Genomic DNA, 14091 nt, shown 5'->3' with positions numbered 1-14091 from the left:
GTGAATAGGTTCCATTTGTTTCAAAATGAGTATTAAAAAAAGCAGTTTTTTTTCGGTTTCCACCATTGGGTTTCTGGTGTTATCAGCAATGAAACATTCATCATCCTCCCAATTCATAAAATCCAGACAAAATCTACCCATTGAAACCTCAGGACACAGTGAAGGGTGCTATGTATTTTTTAAATGTAATTTGGTTCAACACCATAAATGGCGATTAGGAGTGGAATGTAATAATTAGAGGGTTGCATTTTAATGTGGTTTAATGGAGAGTTACCTACAGTAGGTGATTCATGGTTAGTGTAACAAAGCAACAGGAAGCAGCATTTATGAATCCCTCAATCTCTTTAGCACTTTGCTTTCTCCCTGTTAAACACTTTTGAAAATAAGTAGTTTAAATGCCAGAATTATCAATTTGCGTCATCTTTAGTGACGGGGGGAATAAACCGTGTAACAATATGTAACAAAACTATTAGCAAAGTTACATCAAAGGTTCATTTAAATTTCTGATTTGATTTCAATACCCAAAGACCAACAACTTAATGGCTCTAAAAATACTTTCAAACTATCACGTGTGGCTGCCCCAGAAGTGACAAAATTGTAATGCATTAAGATTGGTAATATGCACATATCTTGCTGGTAATATTGGCAGAATATAAACTGGAATACTATGTAATTTATGCTGGAGTAACACCAAAAATGTGTCAATATACAGCATGTATAACATAAGGTAGAAATTGGAAGCGAAGACTTTATACTTTTTTTAAGGTCTTCTATATAAGCATATGTATGTTTAAAGTCAGCTGTAAAACTGAAACCAGAAATATATCGTCACTTTTGATTGTTCCTGTTACCAACATATGTATAGCAAAAAAGAATAAGCATAAATATTAAACTAAACAAACGATATTGCAAAATCTGTAATTAGAAAAATATGACCATTTTTTTGTGTGTGTGTTTAAACAACTGCATATTCTTGACAATTTTCTCATTTCCAGTGTTTGGTTTTATGATGGCTGATTATGCCTTCGCATATAAACACAGATCATATCATACTCCTATTTGAAAAAAGTGGCTTACCTTCTGAATTTGTTTTTCTCTCCTCATGTAGTTGTCACTCACTACATCCAATGGAGCATGAATATTATGAAGGAAACGAGTTTCTCTCGAGCATGCCTGCTGATGCAGACCGGACAGAGGAGTTTGAGTATGAGGTGATATTTTTTATTATTATTGTTCTTAGTAATATCTTTTGACATTTCCAAGAACCACCCCATAACAGTGACCACTGTTAAACTGAAATGTGACCTTGCTATTACTGATTCCATTGTTGCCCATAAGGGTGACTTGTGACAGCTTTTTACAAATGATATTTGATTGATTTGGTTGCACATTTTCTAAGAAACACAAATTACTACAATTTACCGGGACTCCGCTTTGCTGTTTAAATGTGCTACACCATGAGATGTCACTTAAGTGCAAAGGGCTACTCGCCAAAAAGAAAAGGGCTCAAACAGTGTTGCTTTTTTTCACGCATAACTACAAACACTCAATGGTGGTGTACTGTATGTATTAATACTAAAAGAAACTAAGAATATTGAGTGACAATGAAGACATTGAGATAGATTTGTAGTCTAAACGTTTGTCAGTAATCTGTTTCTTTTAGCACTTTTGACACACATGACATCCCGTGGTGTAGCTGGATAAATTTGGGGACATCATCTACGCATATGGAAGCGAGAGGTTTGGAGTTGAAAAAAGGAAGGAAAAAGTACAAACTATTCCTGGAAAGTCTAGACGGCAGCAGGAGATTGAACGCTTAGTTAGAGAAAGGAGACAGCTGAGGAAGCAATGGAGAAGAGCAGAACAAAGTCAGAAGGAGGGACTCAATCTCTTACAAAGGGTCATAAAAGATAAGCTTGCAACATTACGCAGAGCTGAGCACCTACGGAAACGCTACAAAAAGAAGGAGCGTGCGAGAGCTAACTTTTATAAAGACCCATTCAAATTTGTAAAGAAGTTATTCACCAGTGAGAAGAATGGCACACTAAAAGCATCTAAGGTTGAGCTGGAGAGATATTTGGAGGAAACACATACAGATTCAAAAAGGCAGGAGCCTATGTCAGTTCCGTCAGACATCCCACCTATCAGTCCACCCGAATACTAAATGGAGGACTGTGCACCTAAGTGGAAAGAAGTTGAGCAAGCTGTGAAAAAAGCAAGGGCTTCATCATCTCCAGGACCTAATGGAGTTCCGTACAGAGTGTACAAGAGTGCTTCAGGAGTTCTACGAATTCTGTGGAAATTGATGAAAGTCGCATGGGAAAAACAGATTGTACCAAGAGCATGGCGCCGAGCAGGTGGAGTCTTTATACCTAAAGAAAAAGATTCTACAAGCATCAGTCAGTTTCATCCTATTTTCCTATTAAACGTAGAAGGCAAGATTTTCTTCAGCATTATTGCTCAGAGATTGTCAACTTACCTACTAAAGAACTGCTTCATTGACACTTCAATACAAAAAGCGGGCATTCCAGTTTCCCAGGATGCTTAGAACACATCAGTGTGATCTGGCAACAAATTCAATCAGCTAAAAAGGAGAGGAAGGAGCTCCATGTGACATTCCTGGATTTGGCTAATGCATATGGTTCAGTGCCACACGAACTTATTTGGGCAGCATTTGATTTTTTCAGTGTACCGATGACAATAACAAATTTAGTGAAAGCCTACTTTGGAGATTTGCAATTTAGTTTTTCAATTTCAGAATTCAGCACTACATGGCAATGCCTAGAGGTTGGAATAATGGCAGGATGCACCATTTCTCCACTGGCTTTTACCATGGCAATGGAAGTAATCATTAGGGCATCAAAATGGGTAGTAGGAGGAGAGTGCTTGGCTTCTGGAATGTGACTACCACCAATTCGAGTATACATGGATGACATGACAACCATGACTACAACAGTAGCCTGCACTAAACGGTTATTGGGCAAATTAACCAATAACATTGAATGGGCACAAATGCAATTCAAGCCCACTAAATCAAGGAGCATCTCTATAATTAAAGGCAAAGTAGTAGATAAAACATTCTTCATTAATGGTGAGGCAATACCAACAGTGTCTGAGAAGCCAGTGAAGAGTCTTGGGAGATGGTACGACGGGGATCTAAAGGACACAGTTTGTGTGGGAGAAGTTAGACAACAAGCAGTGGAAGGGTTGAAGAGCATAGACAGCTGCGCTCTACCAGGTAAACTAAAACTCTGGTGCTTTCAGTTTGGTCTACTGCCGAGGTTGCTGTGGCCACTGACTGTGTACGAGGTTTCTTTGACAACAGTAGAGAAGCTGGAAGCTTTAATCAGTTCATGCATCAGGAAATGGTTGGGAGTTCCACACTGCCTCATGGTAAAGTAATACTGCAGCTACCAGTCTCCGCTCTAACCGAGGAGTTTAAGTGCGCCAAGGTCAGACTGGAAATGACATTAGCAGAGTCACGCGACAAATGCGTAAGGGAGGCAGCACCTGTGTTGAAAACTGGAAGAAAGTGGGCGGCAAAGAAAGCTGTGGAAGATGCAAAGGCTGCCCTTCGAATTGGTGATATCATGGGGCAAGTTCAGCATGGAAGAGGAGGTCTTGGTCTCAGTTCAGCTCCTCCTACATGGCACAAGGCAGCCCCAGCTCAAAGGAGGAAGCTGGTAGTCAACGAGGTGCAAAAGCAGGAGGAGAGGATGAGGTGTATAAAGGCCATTTCCCAGGCCAAGCAGGGAGAATGGATGAGATGGGAGAGTGTGGAACAATGCAAGATTGGCTGGCAAGACCTATGGTCAGTGGAACAGAGCAGGATCAGTTTCCTCATCAGGTCAACATATGATGTTCTCCCATCACCACAGAACCTAAACCTCTGGGTAGGAGAGGATCCCTAATGTCCTTTGTGTTCATCACCTGCAACATTAAGGCACATTTTGACAGGATGTAAGGTGGCTCTTAGCCAAGGACGGTTTACTTGGCGCCATGACCAGGTGCTGCGATGTTTGGCCTTAGCATTGGAAGACAAGCGTAACATGACCAATAAGTTGCCACCTGTTCCATCAAAACATTACACACAAAATACAACATTCCTCCACCCAGGAGAGCAACCACCAAAAAAAGGTGTTAAAACCAATCCTCGCCCAGGACAACTGGAAGCTGCTAGAGACTGGAAAATGCTGGCAGATGTTGGTCAACGGCTTATTTTTCCACCTGAGATTGCCACCACTAACCTTCGACCAGATATTGTCTTGTGGTCTGGATCAGCACGCCTTGTTCACCTGGTAGAGTTAACAGTGCCATGGGAGGATGCTGTAGATGAGGCATATGAGAGGAAGAAACTGCGGTATGCTCAACTAGCCACTGAAGCAGAACAGCGAGGATGGAGAGTCCGGGTTTACCCAGTGGAGGTGGGTTGTCGAGGATTTGTGGCACACTCTACAACCCGGTTTCTCAGAGACGTCGGATTCAGTGGCCAAGAGTTGCGTCGCACAGTGAAGAACTTATCTGAAGCAGCAGAGAGGAGCAGCAACTGGCTGTGGTTGAGACGGAAAGATTCTGGCTGAGGATCTCTAGCACAATAGAAAGAAAGAAACGCTGATGCTCAGGTAAGTAAGCTGGGCTGAGTTGAGTGGGGGACGGAGGGCGGTGATGCTGGGACGCCGTGGGCTAGTCGACGAAACACTGAGGATGGAAGGTGCCCACTTGAAGACCCCAGAGATGTACCCTACTTAGCTCAATCCAGACGGTTGTCATGCTGATGCGCTGGGGAGGCCGCACTGTGGTTGATCCCCAGAGCCAGCATCGCAGCCGTTGTGTGTACTGACGCACCAGGGAGGCAAAATAAGCTGATCCCTGGAGCCAGCATTACACTTCAGCCATTAACACCAGACAGGAGGATATCTACATCATCATATGGAAGGAAACGTAAATGGATGGAGACACATGTGGATCACATTAGTTTACTGTAAAGCTACATCTTAGTTGGTGCTTATCTTGGCGAGAGCCGAGTTCAAATCAGCATGAAGTTTTAACATCTACTCTCATGTAATGGAAATCTGCTGCCCAAACAAACCAACACACTAGAAAACCCATGATTGTGAGGGCAGCTTTAAACCTGCTAGAATAAAATACATAATAAATACAGCATACAAATTGACTATTAGTCTGTTACCATAACCTGACACACTAGGTAATATAGCTTAACAATGAATAGTAGACAAAAATCATCCAAACTTATGACACTTCTGAAAAGCAGTAAGCTTCTGATATAATAGTTGACAGATTGTGAGCCAAAATATTTGAAAGTTAGAAATTTGTCGTAGTCTGTAAAATCTGCCAAAATATGTGTCTTCATTACCAAAAATGTACCCCTCTGCTGTGTCCATTATGCTTCAGGACCTGGTCAGAGGTTTAATTGGTCAGATTTAACAACTAAGGACATGATTGGAACAAAGACCTGGACTTGAAGTGCTGACATTGCCTAACCCTGCTGTACAGTGCTTCATATCAAAAGCAGACAAGTGTTTTGGCTAATGCCAGCATCCGTGATTAAACATTAGCCGAAATGATTGTAGACTTGGCTTGACTTATTTCAGAACAGTAATAAACTAACATTTAAATGCATATGTGCTTTGCATTTTGTTACTCTCATTTAATGATTCCAAATGATTGTAAAAACCAGAGCTAATGCACTGTGTTGGGGATTGACAAGTCTTGTGTCCTCTTCATGGCATTAAATTTCAGTTGCAAATGTGTTAATTAGACTCTAATGGCTAATTTATTGTCGCTTTTGATGCCTGGAATGTCTACATATGTCATTATGCCCTTTCATTTTAATACATTGCATTTCCAAGCCACTGAGGAACAGGCAGAGTGTGGCTCCTCGTACGATGGCATGTCATTGAGGAACAGGCAAAGTGTGTCTCCTCGTACGATGGCATGTCATTGAGGAACAGGCAGAGTGTGGCTCCTCGTACAATGGAATGTCATTGAGGAACAGGCAGAGTGTGGCTCCTCGTACGATGGCATGTCATTGAGGAACAGGCAGAGTGTGGCTCCTCGTACGATGGAATGTCATTGAGGAACAGGCAGAGTGTGGCTCCTCGTACAATGGAATGTCATTGAGGAACAGGCAGAGTGTGGCTCCTCGTATGATGGAATGTCATTGAGGAACAGGCAGAGTGTGGCTCCTCGTACGATGGCATGTCATTGAGGAACAGGCAGAGTGTGGCTCCTCGTACGATGGAATGTCATTGAGGAACAGGCAGAGTGTGGCTCCTCGTACGATGGCATGTCATTGAGGAACAGGCAGAGTGTGGCTCCTCGTACGATGGCATGTCATTGAAGAACAGGCAGAGTGTGGCTCCTCGTACGATGGCATGTCATTGAGGAACAGGCAGAGTGTGGCTCCTCGTACGATGGAATGTCATTACTAAACGTCTCTCTTCATTGCGTGTTCATTTTCAAACGACAGGATAACCTACAGAAAAGCAACCTGTGAAAACTTGTTAAGTCTTAATCAGAAGTAATATTTTAGACTGTTTTATATGCGTTTCACCTTCAAAACGACTTTTGCAAGTAAAGCGACACTACAGGTACATAGAGTCACAGCCATACTGCCTTTCAACTGATTCTGCTTTATAACATTATTTTGAACACTGTACCAATGGCTTATAACAACAGTTACGTGCAAAACGCTTGTCAGCTCAAACTGGTTTGTAATCCTTAGTAAAGTACATGTGACTTTTTTACTGTCAGTTTTCCTTAAATAACACTACTATGTGGGGTCTGATTGCAAATCAACTGTTTGCTTTGGAAAAATACATCTATATTGAGCAATCCAGTGCTATCGCCGAGCAGATCAACAAGTCACAATTTGCAATAAAACCTCATACTGTACATCAAACAAATGATCTCAAACCTTTATAACTGGTTACTGTGAAATCATTTCATTTAATGAGATCAGAAATATTGAGGGGTCTTCTATTACAGTGGACCACATTTTAGCAGTGTCCACCTTACGACTAGTAATAATCCCAGATAATGAAAGGCAGACGTATTATGACAGCAGTAAATGCACACTCGCGTTAAACTGTAATCTCCACTAATCACACAATCATAGTCATTAATTTACTGCCAAAGGCAGACCTCCTGCCTGAAATGAAGAGTTTGCTGTGCAATTTAAAATAGTCAGAGGAGCTGCGCTCGCATCAGGAGCAGAGAACCAGCTGTAGGAACTCACAGCCAGACACAAGTCTGCAACTCGTAATAGCCATGTGATGTAAAAATGCTATTTCAGCTTTAATTGTTTGTTTATGCCTGTGAATAATCTTGTTAGGAAGGAAAATAAACTGCAACAAGGGTGCGAAATACTGAGACAGACAGCTTGTTCAGCTGATTCAGGAAGAAGAAAAATATGCAGTGTAATAATTATAATAGTAATAATGCCTCTAACGTCACAAACAACTTACTAAAATATCAAGCACTTTACTATTTAGTTAAGAGGTGTGGTGTATTCACGGCATACAGTTGTCAACAAAACCAACCATTCAAATTCCACCTCGCTGCAAATATCATTACAGTTAGTCCCTTTTGAAAACAATGGCAAGCCAATTAACGCCACACCGAGATCTCTCATAGCCAATTTAGCCAGTTGTACAATTTATCAATAAGTTAATAATGTATCACTTGCTGATCTGCAGCCTGAAATCAGCATAGTCCAGTATCGGCAATCGTTTGCTTTTCAATTCGCCATCCAATCTACTATAATATAAAATCATGGGGGCATGGTTGTAGGGGTTGAGAGAGCAACCTTGTCAAAATATATGCAATAAGTGTTACAGCTCACATAGAGACACATGTTTGATGATTTGTCAGATTATGATCATAATCAGAAAACACATGATTCCCCTGGCTTGCTCATTGTCCCCTTTTTAGAAAAATAGTTTTGCCTTTTCCCATTTATTTTCTGTAGAAGGAATCCATGGTCCCATGGCTTGCATGCACATTAACTTACTCTTAATAGTAGTAGTATGCTTAATAGTAGCATTAGTAGTATTACAGTTTCCTAAATAAATGAAAATAACAGCAGGCAGCAGTGATCACAAATGTCTACAGCATGATGCCTGCCCCATTTTTCTGCAAGATATACATTATATATCTAAAAAAAAGTATTGGTTACATGTTGGGAAGCAGTGATTATGACAAATACTTTAATCCTCTTCAAAATGTTCTGTAATATAACCTACATGTGGGAAGAAAGTGTAAAGCAGGCCTGCCACGGTGGATTATATCTTTTAAGCCATGTATCCTATTAATACAGTTCAAGCTGGGGGTATTAAACTGAAATGTGTTCTGGCTAATAATCTGTTCCGTTAACTTGGTGCATGGAATTTTCTTTTTTTATTTACCAAGACAGTGACGATAAATGTATCATCTTTTACAGATCACTGGCTGAGAGCAAGAACATTGGAATTAAGTTAATCCTAGTTTTGGGTATGAACATTTAAAATGTTATATAATTGTTTGGAATTTTGTAGTTACAATGTTCTTGCACTCAACCAACATGGCATTAATAGACTGTTTTTAAGAAGACATCTGGAATTTAGTTCAGCCACTTAACTATGATTATGAAAATCAGAAAACTAACCTTCAGAAACTAAAGAAACACAGTAAACTCCATGTCAGGGATGAAGAGTACTCCCCTTCTGTTTTTTTTTTAGAATGCAGTACCAGATAATGGAAGTCATTAAGGGGGAGTACTTTCACTTAATTACTCTTTCAGTCACACTTGGTAAGGGGATGTTCAGAAAGCAGCCATTGGAGTACTATACTCTGCTTCTCTTATGGAGTCTGTGGTGCACACTGAAGCTGAAGTTTCTCACAATGCCTTCGTCTAAAATTAAAATACATTTTGGGTTTATGAAACACAGAGTTTGCTGGATACATCCAATCTAAATGTAGGGAATCAGATAGTTTTGACTGACATGATATACACCGCCACGCAGTTAACATTTTCCATAAGCTTTCTAAAAAGGAGAGCAAATGTAAGAATTCCAACATTTCTGATACCAATTAGCTGTGCTGTTTACAGTACTTTGATCTGATTCTGTGCAACAGCAAGAGGTTGTCAAAACCTGGGCTTGCAGGTTTGTTAGAGCTTTCAAAAATCTAAATGCTGGTTGATTTGCTAATTGCTCACAGTTGGTGGCTATATGGAAGTGTCACTAACACTGTACATGGAGAGGTGTTGAAGTAGCACTTTGTTACACACTGCACCAATGCAAGGAGACTGCATATGCTACCGCATTGGGACTAAATGATTAGCACGAATTTTGCATAGCAACATTTCTTTAGAGAACTTGTACTCAAAACCCATTGGCTGAAACAATCAGTGGAAATGACCGTATGTAACAGATTGCTCGAAAATACCATTAATATTCAAGAGGTTTATGGAATGACTCTAGGGAGGGCAGTGCTCTGGCATCAGAACTACAACACACTATCTGCTAAGTGATTCTGGTAACGAATTGCAAATAGAGTTAAAAGTAGCTTGTGTTCTTTCCAAGTTACACAGGATAAGTGCCTTTCACCTGCTTTCAAAGGGATTTTTGGTGGCTCACAGATAATTTATTTATGGTCCAAAGCCAAGAGCTTTCCAGAAAATAAAATGTAAAAGAAAGAAAAAAGACCCCTGGTTTGTTTTGTTTTCCAGGAAGTTGAACTGTGTCGTGTCAACAGCCAGGAAAAGCTTGGATTTACCTTGTGCTATAGGACTGATGATGATGAGGATATGAGCATCTATGTCAGTGAGGTAAGGAACATATGGGAAATGTATGAAGCACAGCTTCACCACCCCTACTGACAAAGGCTGGCTGGGAGCCAAAGCCTGACAGTTCAAATTACCATACTAAATCGAGTTGCCCAAGTAATATAATTACACTGCTTATTCATTTTAGGCAAATGCTTTAATATTGGGTCTTAATTACGAAACACTGCACAAGGGCAAGTAGAAAATAACAATAATAATAATTATTTTGAGCAAAACAAATTCAAAAAAGAAGTCAAACGTGATTCTAAGTATCCAGATAGTTTTAAACATCATCAATTAGTTTTACAGTTAAATAGTTTCTATGCAAATATTTGTATCTTTTCAGAATTGACTGTGCATGAACAATAAGCCAAGTTTGTAATGTGATTTCTTCCCCCTTTTATTTTTTAATTGTAATTTTTAATTAGTTTTTGTGTCACAATTCTTGTCTCCTGTAGAGTGGAAAATATTCTATTTTCCATGAGTCCTTACACACTCCACAGGCAAACTCAGTTAAACCAGTATTTCTGTTATCTGATTTGCTATTTAAGATTGTAAGTAGAAATATATATTTTTGACCTTATGCATAATTCTTGCGTTAAAAGGACCATAGAAAACCTGTTTGCAGGATCAGAGATAAATGTAATCCGAATGATAAACATACCTTTATATGAATGTGGTACGGCACACATAAAACCAAAACACATAGACATAACAGAATTATTCTTCCTATATTTTTGGATAGCATAGGGCTTGTAAGTCCATGCATTTAGCAATTAGCATTTTCAAGTACAGTTATTGTTTCCTGTATTTTCCACGATTTGGGAGTATGTACATTATTTTGATGCTTATTTTTATTACCTTTATGAGTACACCAATGGGATAGTAATGTGGCTATACCGTTATTAGACTGGAATTGTAATACAAAAAGTACATGAAGCAGGTTTCCAGAACAAAGCCCTGTGTAATGCTTAAACTGCAGATACAATTTCCCTTATTCATAAACGTGGCCTTTGAGCAGTCCGTTGAGGCATCATTGTAGTTAGAGAAGAAGCCTTCATCTTTAAACAGACTCATCTCTAAAGTAACCTACTTGAATAACTTGATGAGAAACATCGCTTTGCTTTTAATGAGAAGGATAGCAGAGGGTGATGTGACAGAGCAAAATGAATGGTTTAAGATAACAATCAAGGGCAAGGTGATAGATAGTGCTGCCCCCAAGCTCAATGGACCATTCGTCAAAGCTGAACATTTGGGACTCTGATAAAGTATTAGCTCAACCCATATATTTTTGTTAACAGCCATATTCCCTAACAAATTCCAGATGATGTAAAAGCAGTTAGGGACTACTGTTTCTCATATTTTCACTTGAGACCCATCCATGTTACATTCCATGAAAACAGAACTGGCCACATAACCTATAAGCTGTGAGAGAACAAAGCAGACATGTTCCATATTGGGTAAAGAGCCTGAAATGCAGATAAAGCACATGGACAATAATGATTTAGACTTTTGTTCAATTAAGATGCCATAACAAATATTTACTTAATCTTCTTCCGACAATAGTTTCCACCACAAACTGTATACTGTAAATCATAGATAAGTGTATATTTCTCAGAATAGTGCAAAAGTATCTTGGTTTGACCTAATTTAAACACACTTATTTTCCAATACGTATTGTAGGGTTTGAAGTTAGACTAAGGTCTTATTTCATGGCAGAATATTTTTGGAACAGTATAAATACAAACGTGAATGTTTGTCAGTAATAATACAGCTAACATATATTGTAAGTTATGTTTCATCAAAAAAGATAATGTCTAGAATGTAAAGTATACAAGTTCATGTTTTCAATATATTATGCAGTATGTTGTAGCATATGCACAGTACGCAGTATTTTAATACTTCTTTGATTTTCTTAACAAACAGGTTGGCCCAAACAGCATTGCTGCCAGAGATGGTCGTATCAAAGAAGGGGATCGAATTTTACAGGTATTACACTTTTTTAATAACAGCAAAACCAGTCTTGGAAGCGTATGTCTTGGAAGCGCATGTTACTTTTTCAAAACTGCATACATTGCATTTGCTTTAATTACACTAATTAAAAATAAATATAGAATCATTGGTGTGTTGGTTTGTGCCAGTAAGCAAAACTGCGTACCTTCCAGCTGTTTTACACACAAATTCAAGAAATATTGCCGTGAGGGTTTTTTAATCGTATTTTGAATCGTATTTTGTGCATATGTCTCTCCTGGGCAGAAGGAACTCTTTCTTGGCATTATTACCTACGAGCAATTTTTCAGGACTGGCACCCAACAGTTCAGATTACGCCAAATGGGAATTTTCTGGCCCCTTTGAACTATAAACCATACAAAGAACACAAAGTGATTAAATGAAAGAGCAATCAACGTTGCCCTGTAAGTACTGTTTGGTGAGAGATAATGCTGGAGCTCTCTAATTGGCTCATGGCAAGTGTGCAGTATGACTGATTTCAGCTGTAAGGTTCCTGGTCCAGCATCCACCAGCACTATTATCTCAGAGTGACACTTCCATTACTCTGAACGGAAAAAGATGAACGTCACCTGTCAGCAGCCAGTTAATTGTGTTGCTAGATGTATGTTGCTAGGATGAAGGTTGGACATTTTTTTAACATAACTGCTTTCACCGATGTCCACCATCCTTCAACAATCAATGTAACCCCTTACAGTAAACACATAATTGAGTGAAGGCACTTGCCACCAATGGGGCTGAATGAACACATTTGTGCAACTCCCATTGTGCGTGCATTTTACCACCAACAACCAGCTGAAATTTGCCTTTTTATTGTGTGTTGATGTGTGCAAGGGGGACTAACGCTTCCCTTTCATTTGTTTCCAAGATAAATGGTCATGACGTCCAGAATCGCGAGGAAGCAGTGGCATTACTCTCAAGTGAAGACTGCCGAAATATTGTGCTGCTGGTTGCCAGACCAGAAATACAGGTTAGAAATTGCTTTTTTCTTTTGTTTATGTTTTTCCAGTTTCGTATTAAACATAGAAGTTGGTTTGTGATATCGTACACTGTTATCCTGACTATAGGACTGCTTATGAAAAACAATTTGCAGGCTTTGGATTAAATGCACTGAGGGGGCAAGTTAGAATAACCTTCTGGCTAACACAGTTTAATAACAGGCACCTTTACAATGTGGATGTAATGTCTGTCTTAGGCCAAAGGGAATTATTAAGGACAGAAAGAGTGAGCTTTAATTTAATGCTCTGTGCTTTTTATTATGACCTAACCTAACTATTATACACTGAACTATACCTTGTATACAGGGGATACCAATAATCCAAAAATAAATGGGCTGTAGAATATACTAAATGACATTTTCACTGTCTGATCCAGAAGCTGAATATTAAAAGAATGTGTATACATTGCATCTAGTCTCCCAAAGGACCTCTGAAGGGTGAAGGGGAGATCCTGAGGGCAAATAGACCTCAGGAAGCCTTAGAAGAGCAAGAGGCAGCCATTGAATATTAAAATGAATGTATAGAATTATACAAATGCATAAAAAAGAGCAAGTACTGTATACATTAAATAAATATATACACATTGTAACACTGTAAATGAATGCTGCATATATAACTGATTATTATTTATTTTTTATTAAGTCATTACAGGATGCATGAACAAAATACAATGATGTCTGTTCTTAAACTCTTTTATTAAGAATGTATTAGTTAGGGGTCACGTAGCTTTAAATCTGTGGTTCTGAGTTATTTTTCTCCAGTATTGAATCTTAATTCTTTCACCTTTGTATCAGAATCATGTGATTTATTATGGTAGGCCAATTACCATTCCACACGCAGCACTTAATTTTAACATGAGACATGTATGGTGATTTAAAGCAGGTTATACAAAAATGAGTGTTAAACAAATAAGTCTCACACACACACACTTTTACTGAAAGCCGCTGTACTGTATGGCTAGAGCTTCAGATGTTTGGTTTAACCGATAAAACACCCCTGCTACTAAAAAATATATATATTCAGTGTATAGCCAATAAACACTGGAAAAACACTGGAAATGGTTACTCAATTCGAGTTGACTTCACCCCTTTCCCATTTAAAAAAAAAAAAAAAATACCTTTCCCAGTGCAGCTGGGCAATGTCCCTCCTTCCTGACTTGTATCAGTCATTGAATCATTCTGAATTCTTTAAACCCACCCCAACTACTGAGTGGCTGCAAATTCCCACATTTCTATTGGAGACTCTGCTTGTGAGATTTAA

The 14091-nt window shown here is 39.1% G+C and overlaps 1 protein-coding gene across 2 annotated transcripts in view; it reads left to right on the top strand.

Moving 5' to 3' along the window:
• The window catches only part of LOC117419485 (PDZ domain-containing RING finger protein 4-like), a 125371-nt gene that overhangs the window by 103482 nt on the left and 7798 nt on the right, over positions 1–14091 (top strand). For both annotated transcript variants that reach the window (XM_034032259.3, XM_034032260.3), the window contains 4 exons: positions 1109–1211; positions 9731–9829; positions 11753–11815; positions 12702–12803. In XM_034032259.3, the coding sequence (XP_033888150.3) occupies positions 1109–1211; positions 9731–9829; positions 11753–11815; positions 12702–12803 (367 nt within the window). The remainder of the gene's footprint in view (positions 1–1108; positions 1212–9730; positions 9830–11752; positions 11816–12701; positions 12804–14091) is intronic.

The sequence above is a fragment of the Acipenser ruthenus genome, chromosome 14 (assembly GCF_902713425.1).
Source record: "Acipenser ruthenus chromosome 14, fAciRut3.2 maternal haplotype, whole genome shotgun sequence".
NCBI lineage: Eukaryota > Metazoa > Chordata > Actinopteri > Acipenseriformes > Acipenseridae > Acipenser > Acipenser ruthenus.
This window is presented reverse-complemented; position numbering and strand designations above follow the sequence as displayed.